This window comes from Carica papaya, chromosome 5 (assembly GCF_054855325.1).
Source record: "Carica papaya isolate Zhongbai chromosome 5, ASM5485532v1, whole genome shotgun sequence".
Lineage (NCBI taxonomy): Eukaryota > Viridiplantae > Streptophyta > Magnoliopsida > Brassicales > Caricaceae > Carica > Carica papaya.
In genome coordinates this window covers 1,974,016-1,995,728 of record NC_142313.1, presented here as the reverse complement: position 1 = coordinate 1,995,728, position 21,713 = coordinate 1,974,016, and the positions used below count along the sequence as shown (strand labels likewise).

Genomic DNA, 21,713 nt, shown 5'->3' with positions numbered 1-21,713 from the left:
TGGATTATAATAAGTGTTTATGTAATACTTGGATCCGGAATTTGGTATGGGATAATTTTGACATTTTAAAAATAAATAAAAAATTATTTTTAAATTAATTTAATTTAATTTTGTTAAATTATTAAAGAAAATAGGTTAGGAATGTAATCGAAAATAATTTTGAAAAAAAAGGAACGAAAATTTGAGTTTGGGGGGGTGTTTTGAAAGAAAAATTAGAAATAGGGAGTTAAAGTACAAAAAAAAAAATCAACCGCGTAGGACGGTTCAATCAGCAGCCCCGATGAATAGGAGTACGCTGCGTAGTAAGACATGTTGACGTTGGTGCCATGCAGACGATCTGTGTGCCAAGCGATCAGACGGTTCAGGATCGATCTCACGCGCGTGGACGACTCAAATTCGTTCCCTTCTTAGGCACAATAGGACATGCGAGATCAATTGCGATGAACGATCCAAATTCGTTTTCTCCTTAGGTACGATCGGACGGATAAGATCAATCACGATGAACGGTCCAGATTGACGCGAGATATGTATAAATACTTCACGCTGCATGAGAACTCAAATCTCAGCTGCCAGCCCCTTCTCGAGAAGAAAAACCAAACGCCGGAGAAGAATGTCGACCGCTGACCACGGTAGCACTGAAGCCATGGCCGGCCAACAAAACAAAAAAGTACAAATTTTCCATACCCGTTCGAAATTCGATTCCGAGCATTCTAGTGACTAAATCGGAGAAAATAGGACGGCGGATGAACTGAAAACTGCGGGCAAAACCGGAGCTGCTACGGCCAAAATCTAAAAATTCCTCCGATGAATCCCTTCCTACTTTTCATTTCACACGATTTTATGATCATTGTGTTCACCATCTTTTTCTGTGCAGGTTAGCCGAATAAGGAACCCCAGCCGCGAATGAGGACCGGCAAAGTCGCTGCACCAGGTGACCATCTGCCGGTAAGTTAGGTGTTTTTGGTGATTTTTCGGCCAACTGAGGTCCCCTAACGTATTTTTCTACAGGGGTACGTGTAAAACCGGTCAGGTCGAGGCGAACTACCGCTATGGGCGGTAGAGCTGGTGCCAGAGCACGGCGTCATTGTCGTGTCAAAACCCCAAGATCGGCCGGAAAGAATCTTGGGCACCGATTTTGAATTTTGGGGGTATTTTTAGGTACATGACGAGTATTTTAGATTTCGCAAGAAAAATTCAGAAAATCCAATACCCGTTATAAGGCGTAGTAGGTAGCGCGACATCTCAAAACACCGATCAGGATAAGGATCCCTCACCTTATTCTCCGTTATGACAAATTGAGGTTTAACGATGTATAATTTTATATTTTTGTGAAAAGTTAGAAAATCCTAAAAATAATTATAAGTCACTAGTGGAACTAGAATCGGTTAGCTCATAATTGTCCTGATTTCCTGTTTAATTTCTTATATTGTCCTACTTACTTATTATTGTACTGTGCATGTTCTTAATTTATAATTTCAATGGTCTTATCAATTTATTTGGTTATCTGGTTACTCGATTCCTTATTATGATAAGTTGCATTATATGTATAAATGTTGTAACGGCCCCGGAATTTTAGAATATAATATGTGTATTAAAAAGGTTAAATGCGGAAGGGGAATAAAAATTTGATTAACATCCCTTACACTAAAAACAAAAACGTACTCAAAGTATAAAAGAACAAACTAACTAAAAGAGAAACTTGAAAATAAAAGCTATAAATATAACTACGGAGTCTTCAGGCGTCCCCTTCGCCGTCTTCCTGCGGAACGGGCTCGGGAACAATATCTTCCTGATCTGAAATGATTAAATAAGTAATGAGCTACACCAGCCCAGTAAAGACATCACACTATCTCACCGTCACGGAGATAAAGGTGGGTGGAAAACAAAAGACCAATGGAGTATAATTTATAACAAATTCTTTTATCAATAATAAAATCCTTTACTATCCACTTACATCGGTGAAGTTCATAAAATAATATACGAAAGCAATAACATTATCATTATCATGAAATCATATGAGCTGTATAACATAATACTTGTCACATCTTTGCAATTCAATCATTACACAACATATTTTTCCTCATTTACCAGCCTACTAGTATCCATGGAGATCCATAGGGGTCCCGCTATCCGTGAACCCTTAACACTTGTAATCAGATTCCAGGGCCGTCCCCGTACCCCGTCCGATATGGGCGCCAAAACTATAAACCTCAATACCCCGTCCGGTATGAGGGTGAAACGGGCCGTCCCCATACCCCGTCCGGTATGGGCGCCAAAACACATAAGGTCTCCGTACCCCGTCCGGTATGAGAGACCACAATCCCGGTAGGGTTCCCTACGGACCCGGTCCGTCCACCATCTCTCAGGATATCTAGTCAGGCTGACCACATTATACAATTATCAATTTACATAACCTTTCATTCCCCTTTTCCTCAGTCAGCATCATCAATTCACACACAAACAAGCAAACCAGTAATATATGCCAAACAAGACAACATACAACATCGGGTTCTCGGTCATTCAACCCATAATCAATAAAACAGTAATATATACACACGAAACTATGAAATGAAAACATCAGACCTCATACTGCATTTAAAAACTGTAAAATAGACAAACAACAATTGACCGACAAATACACTAGATTCGGGCTCCATTAGCGACCTTAAACGATTTCACACATCTATTAATTCATGAAATACCGTTTTATCATTTATTGAACTTTAATACCGTGATAGGAAATAGGGTGAGGGGTCCTTACTTGTTTCGGGGTCCGAATACGGCTCTACAGTGCGTCTGCAGGCTGTCCCTAATTTTCCTGAATTTTTTCCAGGGAACTGAAACGCACTACTGGTACCTGCATGTGTCCCAAAAAATCCCAAATTAGACCCAGGGCCCCTTTCGGCCAATATCGCAATTCCGGCATTGTGGCTCCGCTGTGTTCCGGCAACGGCGCCGCCGCTTGCGGCGGCGATTCGCCTCGGGTTGGCCGTTTTTTGGCCGTTTCCGGCCGAATTCGGCCACACTTGCATTGGTCCCTGTGATAAAACAATCCTAGGGCCCTTGGGGGGCCAAAAAATTACGAAAAATCGAAGCTTACCGGCGGTGGTGCTCTTGAGTGGCGGCGGCCAGCTCCTCCGGCGAGGTTCGTGTTTTGGTGATTTGGCTCTGATCAACCTGTAGAGAAAAGAATGGTGATCACGGTAATATAAAAATTGTATCAAACGGAGGCCGGGAAGGGCCTCATCGGAGGCAAAAACCGAGGAGGGGCGCGGCGGCGACGCTGGGTTTCGGCCGTGTTTTCCGGCCGTTTGGCCAGGATTTTGGCTCCGATTTGGCCACAGAAAAACTCAGCATTGAAAAACGAGCCGGGGGTATGAAATTTACCTCGATCGACGGTCGAAAAACTCCCCGGTGCGGCGGCGGGTGGCGGCGGCCGGCTCCTCCGGTGTCTGGTTCGTCTTCTTCGGCGAGGGCAGGTGGCTAGGGTTTTTGTGGTCAGGTGTGGGGGGTTCTATTTATACCCTTTTACCTTTTGATCACAGCCGTCCATTTTGATTAAATCTAGACCGTCCGTGCGCGATTGAATCTGGGTCGTCCGTGCGCGTGCATTTGAGCCGTCCGTGCGCTTGCATTTGGGCCGTCCGTGCGCAAGCTTAATCTGGGCCGTCCGTGTGCGCGGGAACGCATCTGCGCCGTCCGATCACGCGCATGCGGATTGCCCACGTGGCCCGTTCCTGGGTCGACATGGTCTTGCCACGTGGCAGGTCCTGGTTGGCCAGGGCTGCTGACTGGGTCGCTGACGTGGCTACTGACGTGGCGCTGACGTGGTACAATTTTTCTAAATTGCGTTTTGACATCCGGTTTCTGATTTTCTTTTCAAAAATACTCACAGAATCCTAATTTTCACCCCTTTTTCCCAAAATCAATTTCAATTAAATCCTAATAATATTTTTACCCAATTTTATCATTATTATTATTTTTATTCTTATTAAATTAAATTAAATTAAATTAAATTAAATAAATCAATTAAAATTCAAAAATTATAAAATAAACTAAATAAAATAAATTCAAAAATTAATTAAAAATAATAATAATAAATGACAAAATTAATGGGTGTTACAAATGTAGTCTAATTGATCTGTAAATATAATATGAGCTATTGGTATGTGTTTGTTGGTTGTTTTACTTGATGAGAATCTTTATGTGAAAGACTTACTAGTACCTAGGAAAAGAACGGACGGGTTCGGTACGTAGGGAACCTTACCGTGAACGTCACCTCAGTCAGACGGGGCTGAGAAGTCCCATACTGAAAATGTTTTGGAGATATAGTTCACTTTTATACCAGACGGGGTATCGAGAGAATTGGATGTTTGACACCCATTACCCACGTCTTCATAGGTTAATTTTGGAAAACTCATAATTGTATGTATCAAACAAACGTTTTTATGTTAAATGTACTTAATTAAAGCAAGAGCTCCATCAGTTGTTTTTTAATTTTTACCAATCTTCAGTTTTTTGTATCTGTGATTGGTGTGATATTCTTACTGGGATAGTGTAACTCATCATTTCATTAATTATTTCATATTAAGAAAACTAAGATCCAGATCCAGATCTCGATCAGTAAGAGGGTTGTGAGTAGTTCACCACCCCGACTCCCTTCAAGTACTAATGAAAATTGTTATAAGATGCTTATTTATTCGTTTTTCTTTAATTACCGTTGTTTTTTAGAAGATACATTCCCAAATCCTTATTGGACATTCTGAACTATTGCATAAAAAATGTAAATCTTAAACTCTATTATTCGCTTTCGTATTTAAGTTATAAATTTATTTTCTTAAAAAATTCAGGCCTTTATAAATTCAATTTTAAAAGATTAATTGTTAAGAAATATTTTTTTCTGTCCGAATACGTTTTGACTAAACTCAATTTTATCATTATAAATTTACTAATACACTAATAAGTTAAATTATTTATTTAATTAAATTAAATATTATAAATTAATCACTGCTAATCTATACTACATTTATAAATGACAAGTTATATATTCTCAGTAACATTAGAACTTCTGATTTTTAACTAAACTGCAATAATTTTATAAATTAATTTGGTATTTTTTTTATTAAAAAAATGTGAGGAATTATAATTAGTGCTTATTAAACAATTATATAAGTAATATTTAATTAATTTATTTATTTTTATTAATAAATTAACTTGATATTTTTTAAAAAATAATAAAATATTATGTCAATTTTTTTATTATATTGTAACTATTTTAATTAAAAAATTTAATTATTGATAAATATGATTAAGCCAAATTTTATCATTACAAATTTATTAATACACTAATAAATTAAATTATTTATTTTAGTAAATCAAATATTATAAATTAATCACAATTAATTCTTATTATATTTATAAATAATAAATTCTATATTTTCGTATTTCTTTTATTAAAAAAAAATGTGAGTGATTATAATCAATGTTTATTAAACAAAACTACATTTTGCTTTCACGTGTGAGTACGCCCGCCCAACATGTGTATGAACATATATATATATATATATATATACATACATATATACATATACTATAATTAATTTTTGGTCAAAATTTTGTAATTGGAGCGTGATTGTTGGATCTTATTTTCAACTAAAGAAATAAAACATGCCCCAGTAATGATCTGCACAGAAGTTGGCCGAACAGACATCGTGGAATAAGAGACCTACAAGTTCACACTCTAAGAAGTTCTAATTAATTCGAAAATTAATTTTTATCTTTGTTAATTGCATACTAATACCAATCTCCATTGAAAAATGATACTGTTGACTTAGTATTAATAACACAATTAAATTAGTATTTTAATTTGGGTTTTCTCACAATTATACATATACCCAATAAATCATGTTTATAGAAATAATTAAAAAAAAAAAATTAATCTCATTGGCTACTTTCCTAATTAATTTTTTGTTTTTAATAAAATAATCTCCTATTAAGCTTGGTTTAACCTCGTATGAAGAAATTTCCTAATATTATTTTTATTTTTATTTTTCACTTTAACCAAAATATCCACGTAATACCAAAATCTTTATAACTAATAAAAAAATAAAAGTTGACTTTCATTTTTTTTTTTTATACTTGAATTATTCAATAAACACTACTTGCATACCTAATTTCATAAATAAATAAATATATAAACAGAGTCAAAAATAAAAATAATTTTATATAACAGGAACTTAGTACTTGTGAAGGGTAAGCCTCGAGAAAAGAAAACTGCAGTGTGGAAAACCTGTATTAATCTTACAACATCAACGTCGGGCTGCTTATGAACACCTTGAAAATAATTTTTAAAGAAAGAATCATTTTAATTCAATGTGATCTACAAATATCAAATTCAACAAATGCAAAACGATAAGGATCACGACTTGCTGGAACTCGTTATCCAAGGTTCTGCTAGCGAGGAGCTTAACGTGGAGTCAGTCATCGGATACGGCAACATTAAGTCTAGCATACGACCTTCACCTGCAACCGCTAGCCTTTGTAACCTGTCAAATGAGTTCCGATCAAAGGAGTTGCCAGTCATCCTCGTGCTCACAGCCCTCTGCGTCAATTACGGGCATGGCATCTGAGGAATCATCCTCGCCAACTCTGCTGCTACCGCCCAAGATATTGTTGTAGTTAACTGGTTTGGAAGAACTATGGTGTTGAACCACAGTAAACAATGGAGCACCATTTGATTCCTTCGCTAGTTTAGATGCCCGGGAACAAAAATCATCAAAATCATCTGTCAGGTGAGAAAAGATAGGCTTAACTGAGGTTTTGCTCTAATGCTGGAACAAGAAAATAAAATTGTAAAAGGAATTAAGCTAGAAACAACTGCTGAACCTTTGTCTCGGCAGTAAAATCCAATTGCCAAAGATGGATCTATTGACTCCAAAGAAATGTGACGTATAACACTGAAGCAATTATTTAAAGAAAAGGACATCTTAGTAATTAGCTTAGGTAAAAATTAATGACAACTTTAGTCTCGGCAAGAGGGTTACTCGCAGTGATAAGACGAAGTATCCACATCTAGATTATCTTTGCTGACTTTAACTACCTAATTATCAATCATCATCAGAAAACTGCAATCAGTATCAGGGTCATCATAATGGAATAATAAGTACAATAAAATTATGGCAAACATACAATCCAGAATGGTTTAAAAGAGTATCAAATGTTTTCTTTTCTAATTTAAAATCTTGGACTCCTAGGAAAATTGATGTTCGTAATTGGAGGCAATTAGCTTTTATGATGCTCGACAATTTCACATTTATCATGTTACTTATGATGCATTACAGAGAAGAAGAGCAAGTTGATAGTCATAAAACATCCCCACAAGTGTACAAGAGCTCAGGCATCTAACATATAGATTAATACGCAAACAAATGACTAAAAAGATATGATAAACTTGTGCTTTACCGGCTGAACTACATGTGGATCAAGGTAGTAAACGTTATCTCCTTGCACACCAACAATGTAAGTTGAGGCACCGGGTTTCCCACCCAATATGCCAAGACTCTGAGGGAAGGTGAATGTTGCCCACAAAGATGGAATATATCTGACATGACATTAAAAAAATTCCTTACATGAGCTAATAAGTGCAACAATCAATTTCCTCAGGTGAAAGTTCAGAAAAAAAAGAACAAGGAAATTCAACTGGTTTATAAAGACAAGAACTCGTGCTTAATCTCAGTTTGCAACAGGGCATAGCCTCTAATGAACAGAAACATAAAACCCACTATGATTGTGCGAAGTTTTCTTTTTCTGAAGTAAAAAAGTATAATATGTCCATAAATAATATGGCACCAAGGTGGTACCTCCAATTTACAAATATTTACATCTAACTAAGTATATCTATGACATTATCAAAATCCTCCATCCTATAAATGTCATGACCCAAAATCAAAGAGCCAAAATAATTGTATCCATCTATTCCTAATTTTAGGTATCTCACTCTCTATTATCTCAAACACTCTTCTGTTTCTCTCCTTCCAAATTACCCAAAAAGTGATTGGATGCAAAGATAATCCCTATATTAATGCATACATGACAAATATTAAATTACCGGGCATGATATAGCCTGTCTGCTTCAGAAATTATAGGGCTATTTTTGGCTATAAACAGGACTCGAGTACTTGACGTAGGAAAGATATAGATAGCCCGTTTACTCAAAAATTATGGTGCTATTTTGGGTTATGCGCTACTCAAATAATAATCATATTGTACTGGATTTATCTCTCAGTTTTCCAACCCAGGAACCAAATATCATTTGCCATCAGAAGACAAATTAAATAAACTCAATCATGCATTATGGAGTAGATAAAAATCTAAGCTACAAACCTGGGATTTACTTTTTCAAGCCCAAGAACCAAAGGAACCAGTAGAAGAATTGGTGTCCAGTCAGCTTGACCTTTTGAAAACTCCAAACAATGTCTCGAAGCATCTTCAATGCAGACAACTGGAGCCCCACCTCGCTCCCCATTTTCACAACCAGAAACTATATAAACAGCCATTGGAAGGGACTGATGTTCAAGGTTACTTTCCTCTTTCTTACTGCGGGCTAGAGACTCCCATGCACAACATGTGGCATATGGGCCTATCCACGACCCAGCAGCTAGACCATAAGTCCTCCCAGCAACAATAAGATTGTGGAGAGAAAATGCAGATGCCTCGGAATCACCAAACAGTTGCAGGATTTCCAGATATTCTTGTTCCAAAGGCTGCATTATTAGAATGGCACTGATATTAACAAAACTATTTGGCAACTGAACTTTCACTGATGTCAATATCTCAAGATCAACCAGATTTTTGTTTTAGCAATACTAAATAAGTACAGCACTATATGCTTACTGGAATAATTTATATCACAAGTTGATCAATATACTTGGTAACTTTGTTGTCTGGCACCCCCTTATGCAGTGAACAAATATATTAGGCGCTCTTGATAAAGTTGTTGGTGTTCATTAGTACATTTGCACAACGCCTTTATTAGATTCAGATATGCATAATAAATTATGAATTTTCTGGTCTTATTTACAAGATTAGACTTCAGCTTTAAGATTTTTAAATCAGTACACTTATAATACCAATTAAATTGTTACTTTGCTACACAAGATATGGAAAAGATAGAAGAGATAATAATTCCCTTTTAAAGTACATTTTAATCACAACATAAAATGGTGAACTTCTAAAAGGCCTTTACAAATGTATTTTATGACCTGAATATTTATTTCAATATACCAGCCATAATTATAATTTACAGCGGTATAAATATATGTAAAAATAGATAGAACACAGATGACAAGAGGCATCCATAAACAGAAGACCATCAAGATACCATATCACCCTACCTTGGGGACAGATTTTCTCCAGCACCTCCCCAGCTTATGACAAATTAATGCCTGTACAAGTAAAATGTTGTTATATACACAAACTAGGCTGAAAACACAATTATAAGAGACCAAATTTCTTTTAAAAGCAATCAAAATCATCACTTTGCCACCAATCAACTAGAATTCATGCGGAAAGAGGACTATGATCATGCTGAAACCACTCTACTGGCATACCTGAGCAATAAGCATTTGGCTGCTTCTAAGCATGCAACCCCAGTTTACATCACTGGTAAACTTTGAATCTCCAATAGGATCAAAGCCTGAAAAGAACAAACCAAAAATAGTCCTTCTAACAACTCTAATCTACTGGTTTCAACACATCGTGTAAGAACAAGTTTTAGTAACACAGACCTTTACGATATGTTATCAGTATGCGTGATGAAAAATCTTGTTTGAATGCTAGTAATCCATTGCCAGCAGCTGCTTCCCCAGAGGATTCATCCTGTGAAATTTTATATAACACACCAAGAAGCCATATGTCAACAGTTGAGCTAGAAATGCCTGTCTTGCTTGGGCCTAAAACACGCTCTTGAATTCTCCTCATTGTGCCACCAGCCACAACTCTCTTCACAGCTGCTGTCCACCCATTTTGTTTAGTGTGCACTGGCTTCCTTTCACAAGTTGATGCCTCGCTATGTGTTTCAAAGACTGAGAAAGCAGATGTGAAGAAACTTGCCAATAAGGTAGCTTTGGAAATCTTAGCGTCACTAGATCCTGAATCTGAACCTACAGATGCTGTAGAACTATTTAAGGTATCAGTTGTACTTCTAGAACAGCATTTTGAAGCAACAACCTTCTCACGGAAACCCTTCATTACCTAGACAGGCAGCAGCCTATGGTGATACAATTGGCTCATAGAAGCAACTCAAGTTATCTGCAATCAAGAGCTAAAACAATTGGTGAGTTCTGAACAAAATAAAGACAATCAATATTTTTCCCGAACATATAACTAATTATCATATCAATATCATAAAAAAGCCAAGGAAAAATCCGTATATAATGCACACAGGGAGCTTCTAATTATGTACTATGTTGCTCGGACTTGCGTGTGTCTAGTATGGGTGTAGATATAGATGTTATGCTTGGTCAGCTTATTCTCTCTCATAAAAACCTTATATCTTAGTTATTTGATATATAAAAATGTATTGTGATTTACATATTTGATGTATAATCAAATCAACTTTACTCAAATCTTCAATTTCACAAAGATGGATTTGTATTTCCACCTGTTAGGGAAAGAATCATAATAACATCTAACTTGAGTTGAACATATAATGTAGTAGGAATTTGAATGGTATTTTCTTTCAAACTTTTATCTCTTACATATTATATTTTTATTTCTATTCCATGAAATTAAACTTTGAGCCAAAATCAACCTAAGAGTCTAACTCAATAAGTTATGGTTAAAGATACAAGCATTGGTTAGTAAGAGTCCAAAAACTGAGTATGAATGCTTCAAATTTATTTTATATGGAAAATAATAAAGCTAATATAAACCTATGGAAAGGTAAGCTGATCTCATATATAAGAATATACAGCTTTAGTACAAAAGAAAGATATAAATTTACATTTATAATGAAAACGAAAAGAAAAGAATTGATAAGAATAATATATAAGTTACCTGGCGTATTAAAGAAAGATATAGATCTACATTTGTAATGAAAATGAAAAAAAAAAACAAATGATAAGAATAAGTAATATAAGTTATTTGAGTATTTGTTAATACAAAAAATACTCAAATATTTGGACATTCAATAACCAATTTTTTTGTTTGTTTTTTAACTCCTAAACTTGTAATCTTAATCATTGTCTTTATGTTATCATATACTGTAACCTCTAGTTCTAGGTCATCATGCCTAACATGTGTGTCAAGTGTCGGATTTAGACCTTATACCCACACTAACGTTCAAGCAACATGAATTATGTATATTAAGCTCAATACTGCCGATAATCTCAGTTTTAATTTTCATGTATTACTCAAGCAGCTTCACTACATATATATACTGTTCATATGCAGCCATAAGTCTTTTAATAAGTTTGACAAAGCTCAATACCAATACCACTCACCGTACCTAGCAAACAGACTTGCAATTTCTAAAACATGCTTCTCCTGATATTGACATCTCACTTTTTTTTTCTCTCTCTCTCAAAAACATAAAAAGAACAGGTAACAGTTCAGTAATTTAGGGCAACTTTGAGAATGGTCTTGAGCAGATATATCCGGTCAATAAACAAAAAAAACAAACTTTTCTCTGGCTGTAGCTTACATCATTAAATAACTGGGCAGCTACATGCAGCTCTTAGGGTCAAATTCTACCAACAGAAAGAGAAAGAAATAGCTAATCTCAATGCATTAGATAGACCCAATCGAACAACTTTCATCTAACTACTTATTTCAACTACATAAAATAGAATTGCCCCCATTAGATTATCATGTGTCCAATATTCCTAAAATACTCGCCCAAATATCTTGTTATTAACCTAAAGTCATGCAGGTGCAGTAAGGAACACAAACCGTTATCATTTTACAAGAAACTTCAAGCTGTAGGTTACAGGTAACAGGTTTCACTTCTCCTCCCCACATCAGTAAACTGAGGTAGCTGTTTGGAGAAGATAGTCTAAGACACCTTGCATCTGAAAGTTACATGGGAAAACTGCATAACTAGGTAAAATTTCATATTTTCAGTTATATATAAGCCAAAAATATCCGACTACTCATCTAGTTTCTTTGACTTCTGTCCGCTACTTCCTTCTAGTATTATTTTCTTACGTTCTAGTACCTTATATCTGAGGATTGAAGAAATATGTAATGTTACCAATGCTTTTTGACAGCAATCATATCATCTTCGACAGCAACATAAAGGAGTTTCAGCCCAACAGGCTCAAATCATTGGTAAAAATCTAATGCAAACCCAAGTTCAGTCTTTTCTCCACTCCATTACTGATCATTAATTTCGATTTTACATTTGTGTCAGAAATTGATGCCCGCAATAGTAGCCCTATCCTTCACATCCCTGCCTAGCATCACAAGAATAATGGAAAAAAGATCTATCCAATTGGGATAAAAGATAAAGTGAACAAGTAGGTTTACTTCCCCAATCCCCCCTCCCCTCCACCCTTCTGAGATTCCCTTAATTGATAACCTACATCAACTCCTTTTATCTAATCCACTAACAAATGAGCTATAAACAAAAATTAAACAAAATAAAAACAAGCTTGCCATCCCCAAACACCTGTGTGTTTTGAACACCATCTCTATCAAATTTCAACACCAAACTGGAAGTGACATTCATGACGTTGGATATTTAACAGTACTCAGAATTGGATAGCGAGCTTCAAAACATTCCCTACTCACAATTCCATGACCAAATACCGTGCAAGTTGAAGACCATTGGTATGATCTCCGAAGAACTTAAGCAAATTACCAACTAACCACGCCAAAATTGACGTCCTAAACGAGAAGGTAAGTCAGGATCTACGAAACGCACAAGTAATTTTGAGTTATATGCACGTAACAACAGTCTATCTGCAGTAGTTCACAACGTAATCTCCCAGCTATAGAAAATCCACGAAACGTGCATCAATCATCGCCAGATTACGTCTTATTAACCAGCAAAATCCACACGAAAGGGGACTAGAGCAATAAAGAAAATCCTAAAGAGATATAATCGCAGCTAGCAAAAAGCTAAGTTGCGCGCTGATTTAAACCTCTGACAAACGAATTAGAATCGAAATTCAAACAGAAATTCATAAATAAATAAAAAATTAACTGCGGTTACCTGATTGATTGATGAACTGATTCAAGAATGATTTTCTTCTTTTGCTTCTGCTTGTGTTTCTGTTTGGAGACAGAAACAAAATTGCCCAGACCAACGAACAACATCAACAGCCGAAATATTTCCACCTCTTTATTGCTTTCTTCCCAGACGGGATAGATTTTTATTATTTTTTAAAGATGGAATTCTGATTTTAATTTTTTTTAATTATTGATGAATTTTATGTTCTTCTTTTAATTCTTTATTTTTAAAAAAAAAAAATCCCTCTTAGAAAATTATTAAGTAGAACAAATTATGCTTTAATTATGATATTTATAATTGATTAAAAAATTATAATTTTTATAATCTATTATATAATTTTTTTATATATATAATAAAATAATATACACAATAATATAATTTAATGGGAGAATAATAATATTGTTTTGTGTTTTGACTTTTAATTAAACATAAATTCTGGAATTATGAACTACATAAACTTTAGTTTTTTCTATACTCATTTTTTTATATTTTATTAATTTTTTTTCTATTATTTTTATTATTTTATATAATTAGAAATATTATTTTAAAAAATATATATATTAACAAAAAATAAGAAAAGCATCAAACCCATTACCTAAAACGTATCATAAAAGTTTTAAGTCAATATAGGATATGAAGTCTTCCCAAGCATGGGCGAGGTGGGCAATGCATTAAGTGATTTGGTGAACTCGATTAGTAAAACGATTTAGTAAAATGATTGGCACATATGTTTACTTACTATAATCACGAGTTAGGAGATCTTTCGTATGGTTCTTAATCATAAAAGCGTGTGAAGAGGGGGAGCAAGGGCAATTTTGTAACGGCCCCAGAAATATTAAAATGAAATGAGTATTTAAATATATCAAATGCGGAAGCGAGATCAAAATTTCAGTTAACATCCCTTACACGAAAAACCAAAAACATACTTAAAATATAAAAGATTAAACTAACTAAGAGAGAAACTCGAAAATAAAACTATGAGTATGACTACAGAGTCTCTAGGCATCCCCTTCGTCGTCCTCCTGCGGAACGGGCTCGGGAACCATGACTTCCTGATCTGAAATGGTTAAATAAGGAGTGAGCTACACTAGCCGAGTAAGAACATCACGATATCTCACCGTCACGGAGGTAAAGGTGGGTAGAAAAAACACAAAAAGACCAATGGAGCATAATTTACAACAAACTCGTTTATTAACATGAAAACCTTTACCATCCACTTACCTCGGTGGAATTTATGAAAACAATATAAGAAAAACAATAACATTATCATAATCATTGAATAATATAAGCTGTAAAACATAACACTTATCACGCCTCTTGTAATTCAATCATTGTACAACATATCTTTTTCTCATTTACCAGCCTACTAGTATCCGTGGGGGTCCATAGGGGTTCCGCTACCCGTTAACCTTTAACATTCACAATCAGTTTCCAGGGCCGTCCCCATACCCCGTCGGGTATGGGCGCCAAAACCATAAACCTCAATACCCCGTCCGGTATGAGGGTGAAACGGGCCGTCCCCATACCCCGTCCGGTATGGGCACCAAAACCATAAACCTCAATACCCCGTCCGGTATGAGGGTGAAACGGGCCGTCCCCATACCCCGTCCGGTATGGGCGCCAAAACCATAAGATCTCCATACCCCGTCCGGCATGTGAGACCACAATCCCGGTAGGGTTCCCTATGGACCCGGTCCGTCCACCATCTCCCAGGATATCTAGTCAGGCTGAACCCCATAATACAATTATCAGTCTACACAATCTTTCATTTTCCTTTTCCTCAGTCAGCATCATCAATTCACATTTAAACAAGCAAATCGTAATTCATGCCAAACAGACAACATACAGTATCAGTTTTTCAGTCACTCAACCCATAATTAATAAAAACATAGTATATGCACACAAATCTGTAAAATGAGCACATCAAACCTCATTTTGCATTTAAAGCTGTAAACAGGTCAAATAACAGTAAATCACCAATCACACTAGACTCGGGCTCCATTAGCCACCTTAAGCAATTTCACCCATTCGTTAATTCAAGAAATACCGTTTTATCGTTTTGAACTTTAATACCGTGATAGGAAATAGGGTGAGGGGTCCTTACTTGTTTTCGGGATCCGAATACGATTCACAGTGCGCCTGCAGGCCGTCCCTAATTTTCCCTGAATTTTTCCCGGGGAACTGAAACACACTAACAGTACCTGCACGTGTTCCAAAAAAAACCCAAATTAGGCCCAGGGCCTCTTTCGGCCCAAATCGCAACTCCGGCACGGCGGCTCCGCCGTGCTCCGGCGACGCGGCGGCGAGTCGCCTCGGGTTGGCTGTTTTCGGCCGTTTTCGGCCGAATTCGGCCACACTCGCATCGGTCCTTGTGAAAAAACAACCCTAGGGCCCTCGGGGGGCCAAAAAAATCACGGAAAAACGGAGCTTACCGGCGGCGGCGCTCTCGGGTGCGGCGGCTCTCCGGCGAGGTTCGTGTTTTGGTGATTCGGCTCCGGTCAACCTGTAGAGAAAAGAATGGTGATCACGGTGATATAAAAATCGCATCGAACGGAGGCCGGGAAGGGCCTCGTCGGATGCAAAAACCGAGAGGGGGCGCGGCGGCGCCGCTGGTCTTTGGCCGCGTATTCCGGCTGTTTGGCCAGGATTTTGACTTCGATTTGGCCATAGGAGGAATCAGCGTGGAAAAACGAGTCGGGGGTATGAAATTTACCTCAATCGGCGGTCGGAAATTTCTCCGGTGCGGCGGCGGGTGGCGGCGGTCGGCCTCTGGTTCGTCTTCTCCGGCGAGCGGCAGGCGGCTAGGGTTTGTGGTCTGGTGTGGGGGTTCTATTTATAACCCCTTGCCTTTTGATCTCAGCCGTCCATTTTGTTTTAATCTGGGCCGTTCGTTTTTGATTGAATCTGGGCCATCCGTGCGATTGTATCTGGGTCGTCCGATCGCGCGATTGATCTGGGCCGTCGGATTTCACCCACGCGGATCGCCAACGTGGCTACCTTTCGGAGTGACGTGGTCTTGCCACGTGACAGGCCCCAGTTGGCCGGGACTGCTGACCGGGCCTGCTGACGTGGCTTTCTTTTTTTTTTTCCTCCTCCTTTCCGGGTGCTACAAATTTTGTTAGGATAGTCAAATAATCGGTGGCTTCAATCGAGAGTATGAGAGTCAACTTCAAGAATAAGTTTCTTGATTAACTTATTTTAAGTTATTTTAAAACTTTATAAAACAGTAACAAATTTAGTAATTATTTGATTGTTACGTCTAAAGTTGTATTTAAATAAACAAACATCATTTATAATTGTCGCAAATGATACCTTCAGCTATATCATTACCAAGATCGTCTCGGTTTAACTCATTCACACTAAATTTGACCTAATTAATAGATAATGTTGACCACTTCACATCATGTGTAACACTCAACTAAAATTTTTTTTATTAATAAATATAATTTTTTAGTTATTTAATTTATTTATTTATATTTTATTTTATTTTAATTTAATGAAAAAATTAATTAAATTGATAAAAGATTAAATTGAAAATAATTTTGAAAAAAATGGGTGAAAAATTAGGTTTTAGGAGTATTTTTGAAAGAAAAATCAAAACTCGGAGGTTAAAATACAATTTAGAAAAATTATGCAACGTCAGACGCCCGGTCAGCAACTCCGACCAACCAGGACGCGCCAAGTGGCAGAGGTGCTGACGTGGGAGGCCACGCGGGGGAGAGCCACGTGGGCGATCCGCGTGCACGCGATTAAACTGCCCAGAGTAAATTGCGCACGGACGACCCATATTGGATCGCGATGAACGGTCCAGTTCACTCCTTATTTAATCGCGATAGGACGGTTCATATCAAAAGCGATTGACGGCTCATATCAAAAGCAGATGGGTATAAATAACCTCATTCGCACCCAAACCCTAACCCTAACCGCCAGAACCCCTCGCCGGAGAAGACAACCCAGCCGCCGGAGAGCCGACCGCTACCACCCCCCGCCGCACTGGAACCCTTTTCAACCGCCAAAAAGGTAAAAAATTTCTCATTTTGTACGAAATTCAATTTTAAACCCACCCATGCCTAAATGGGAGTGAAAGAACCGGCCAATTGGCCGAAAAATACCGCCGAAGCCCGGCGATTCTGCCGTGGGAAATTTCACAAACTGCCTCTGATAAGGCCTTTTTCGATTCCCGTTTCGTGTAATTTTTCCATCGTTGTGATCACCATTTTCTTCTCTACAGATTGACCGAAGTGAAATACCCAACCACAACGTAAACCGGATGAGCCGCCGCACTAGAGAGCCCCACCGCCAGTGAGTTTCGATTTTTTGTATTTTTTAGCCCACCGAGGCCCTTTAGCGTGTGTGCTCGCAGGAATCGATGTAAAATCGACCGAATTCTGTCAAAAACGGTTGACCCGAGGTAGACTGCCGTCACCGGAGCACGGCAGAGCCACCGTGTCGAATTTTTGAAATTGGCCGAGCAGGTCTTGAGACTTATTTTGGGTTTATTTGGAACATTTGTAAGTACCATAAGCGCGTTTCAATTCTCGGATAAAAATTCGGAGAACCTAGGGACCGCCCGTAGGTATAGTAAACCATTTAGCTTTTCGGTGTCAAATCGAGTAAGGACCCCTCACCCTATTTCCTATCATAGATTTGAAGTTTGAATAAATAATAATACGGTATTTTATACAAATTAAATAGATGTGTATAATTAATTACGGATTGCTAATGGAGCCCGAACCAGACATTGTTCCCTGCTGATTTATTTTACAGTCTAAAAGTATGATGGTATCTGGTTTATCTATTTTATGGTTTAAATACATGTATTACTGTCTTACCTGACCACTGTTTGATTTTGGGATTTAAGACATAATTGCATTACCGGATACATGTTTATTTGTTTATGTGATTATTTTTGATTTGGTAACCGAGACTAAAGAAAAACAGGAAATGGGTGTGATTAAATAAACATATAGAATGACAGTCTCACTAGATATCCTGGGAGATGGTGGACGGATCGGGTTCATAGGGAACCCTACTGTAAATATTGTCTCATACCGGATATGGTATGGAGACTTGGTAATTTGGCGCTCATACCGGACGGGGTATAGGACGGCCCCGTAATTGATATTATTAAGGGAAATAGTTCACGTGTAGCAGGGACACCCCTATGAACCCCCATGGATACTACTAGGCCGGTGAAATGAGGAACAGTTATGATTTAGTTTATTGTTAATGGATATGAATTTATAATATATTTTATATTGCTAATTGTGCATTAAATTATGATCTGTATGGTATTATTATTTTTATAGGTTGTTTTCATAAATTCCACTATGTTTAGTGAACGAGAAATGATTTTATTATTGATAAATAAATTTACTAAATTTAATACTCAATTAGTGATTTTCGATTTTATACCAACCTTTACTTCTGTGCCGGTAATATAGTATGATATTCTTACTGGGCCAGTGTAGCTCATTCTTTATTTAACCATTTCAGATTAAGAAGACTTGGTTCCAGAGCCCGATCCGCAAGAAGATTGCGAGTAGATGTTAGATATTTTTTATTTTCTATTATTTTTCTTATTTCTCGTATTTCTTTCAGAGAATTCATTCTATAATGTTTGTTTAGTACTTTTAAGTTATTGTGTAAGAGATGTAAACCTTAACATTTTGTTTTGCTTCTGCACTTAAATTATTATATATTTTTTTTTTGATTTTCAGGGTTGTTACATCATGGTTATGGAACCCATCACGCTAACTCATGTCTTGGATACTCTTACCATGTGTAGTTTTGAATTTAAATATTAGTATGATGTTGTCCAAGCTAAAAAAATATGGTAAAAAATCTCATATGTATCATGCAATAAGTTGTTTCTTCTCCTCTATATAAACAAGTAGTGATAGTAAATACAGATTTTAAGCTCTCTATGTCATGTTGATTCACTTCTATCCAAATATTATCATATAAATACTTTAAATATTTAGATTACATATTATTATATTTTTATAAAATTAATTAGTTTGTACATTAGATGGTCATATGCAATTTATATTAAAATTTAGTAAACAATAATTAAAAATAAGTTTTTTTTATTATTATTTAACAAGCATCTAATTTGTTTTTTTTTTTATTTCGACTACATTAAAAATGTAAGACTCGGGCTCATAATTTAGCATAAAATTAATTTTAACATAAAAATATATATAAATTTATTTTTGAAATTAATAAATTTTAATTTTAATTAGTTAATGATGAAATTAAAAATAATTTTGAGAAAAATAGATAAAAATTTGAGTTCGTATAGTATTTTTGAAAGAAAAATTAAAAACTGAGAATCAGAATGTAATTAAAAAAAATTGTGCCACGTAGGACCGCTAAGTCAATAGTCCCAACGAATAAAGCACGCCGTGTGGCAAGACACGCTAACTCGGTATCATACGGAAGGCTACGCTGGCGATCCACATGCCCCGCGATCGGACAGTCCAGAAGTGTTCTCACGTGCGTGGACAGTTCGGATCCGTTCCCTCCTCAAGGCGATCAAATGGTTGCGATTAAACGCGATGGACGATACAGATTCATTTCCTCTTTAAACGTGATCGAATGGTTAAGATCAAATCGCGATGAATAGTTCAAATTCATTTCATTTTTAAACGCGATCGAATGATTGAGATCAAACGCGATGAAAGATCTAGATTTACGCGAGATAAATATAAATATTTCGCATCACACCGAACCCAAACCCTAACTGCTAACTTCCCGCTAGAGAAGAAGAACCAACCGCTGAAAAATGGAGCCGACCGCTGTGCCGGAGCCACCTTTGACCGCCAAAAAAAGTAAAAATTCTTCTATTCACTCGAAATTTGATTCTGAGCACCCCCATGGCTAAATCAGAGCAAAAGGAACGACAGATGAGTTGAAAATTACGGGCGGCACCGCCGCGAACAAAATTCGCAACTGCCTCCAATGAGCCCCTTCTCATTTCTCATTTCGTGTAATTTTTTCACAATTGTGTTCACCACTCTATTTTTTATATGTTGATCGAAGAAAAATGCTCAACTACGAATGTGAGCTGGCATAGCCACCGCACCGAAAAATTCCACTGCAAGTAGGTTTTTATTTTTTGATTTTTTTGGGCCAACTAAGGCCCTCTAACATGTTTCATCGCATAGATGGGTATAAAACTGGCCAAAATCGGTTAAAACTGACAAAAAATGGCCAAGTTGAGGCAAACTGCGGCAGTGCCATTGCTGAAGCTAGGCGGTGCCACGGTGTCGAAATTCTAAAATTAGCCGAAAAATATTTTTTAACACCAATTTTAAATTTTTGGGGGTATTTTTAGGTATGTAAAACGTGTTTTAATCTCCGTAAGAAAATTCAAAAAATTTGAAGACCGCCAATAGGCGCAGTAAAAAGTTCGGTGTTTTATATAAGAATCTATCACCTTATTCTCTGTTATGGAATTGAAACTTAATAATCAATAATATAGTATTTTGTATAATTTAAAAAACTTCGAGAATTATTACTGGTTACTAATGGAGTTGAAAACTGGTTAGTCATTTATTTGTTATCCTATATAACTTATTGTTGAATTTACAGCTTTAAATACATGATGATATACTAAAATACTTGAATGATTCAGTTGTGCTTCCTTAATATATATATATTGCTTGTCTAGTGTGATTTGTGGTTGATTTGTAAAATTAGTAATTAATATGCAAACGGAAAATTGTTTGATCATGTGAATTAATAAATGATAATCTTACTGAATATCTTGGGAGATGGTGGATCGACCTGGTATATAGGGAACCCTATCGTGAATATTGCCTCGTGCCGGACAGGGTAGCGAGAAATGATATTTTTGGCGCTCATACCAAATGAGGTATGGGGACGATCCTATTCACCATCATACCGAATAAGGTATTGAGGGATGATATTTTTGGCGTTCATATCGGATGGGGTATAGAGACGGCCAGTTAGTTGACAATGTTGGGTATCGGTTCACGCGTAGTACGACATCCCTATAAGCCCCTAGAGATACCAGTAAGCAAATAAAAAAAGAAAATTATTGTTATATTTCACTTGAAAATGAGATTGAGATGTTATTTGAGTTATTGTCTCTATAAGTCGATTTTGAAAATCTCATAACAGTAAATATATGCAATAAATAATTTAATTTATGATAAATGAATTTACTTAAATCAAAAGCTTCATTGATTGTTTTTATAATTTTTACCAACATTCAGTTTATGTATCGGTGAGTAGTGTGATATTTTTACTAAGTTAGTGTAGCTCACCCTTTCATTAACTATTTCAAATCAAAAAGACTAATACCCAAATCCCGATCAATAAGAGGGTTGTGAATAAGTTCACCAACTAGACTCCCTTCAGAAGCTAGTAAGATCGTTCTAAAATACTTAATTATTATTATTATTTTTGTTTGTTCTTTTATAAGGGATATTCTCGTAATACTATTAGACATTAT

The 21,713-nt window shown here is 36.5% G+C and overlaps 1 protein-coding gene across 7 annotated transcripts; it reads right to left on the bottom strand.

Annotated features, from left to right (window-relative positions):
• Window positions 1–6,200: 6,200 nt before the first annotated feature.
• On the bottom strand, window positions 6,201–13,410 carry LOC110821507 (Peptidase family C54 protein). Of its 7 annotated transcripts, none has more exons than XM_088219883.1 (10): window positions 13,214–13,401; window positions 10,252–10,321; window positions 9,786–10,177; window positions 9,609–9,694; window positions 9,393–9,443; window positions 8,383–8,762; window positions 7,462–7,600; window positions 7,044–7,099; window positions 6,886–6,956; window positions 6,201–6,784 (listed from the first exon to the last, which is right to left on the bottom strand). In XM_088219883.1, the coding sequence occupies exons 3-10, from the start codon at window positions 9,976–9,978 to the stop codon at window positions 6,564–6,566; spliced, it is 1,197 nt and encodes a 398-aa protein (XP_088076009.1). In that variant the 5' UTR covers window positions 9,979–10,177; window positions 10,252–10,321; window positions 13,214–13,401; the 3' UTR covers window positions 6,201–6,563. The 7 variants fall into 7 exon arrangements, with proteins under 7 accessions (XP_088076009.1, XP_088076010.1, XP_088076006.1 ...); XM_088219884.1 differs by having other exon boundaries at window positions 9,786–10,169; XM_088219880.1 differs by having other exon boundaries at window positions 10,252–10,308.
• Between the last annotated feature and the right edge of the window lie 8,303 nt (window positions 13,411–21,713).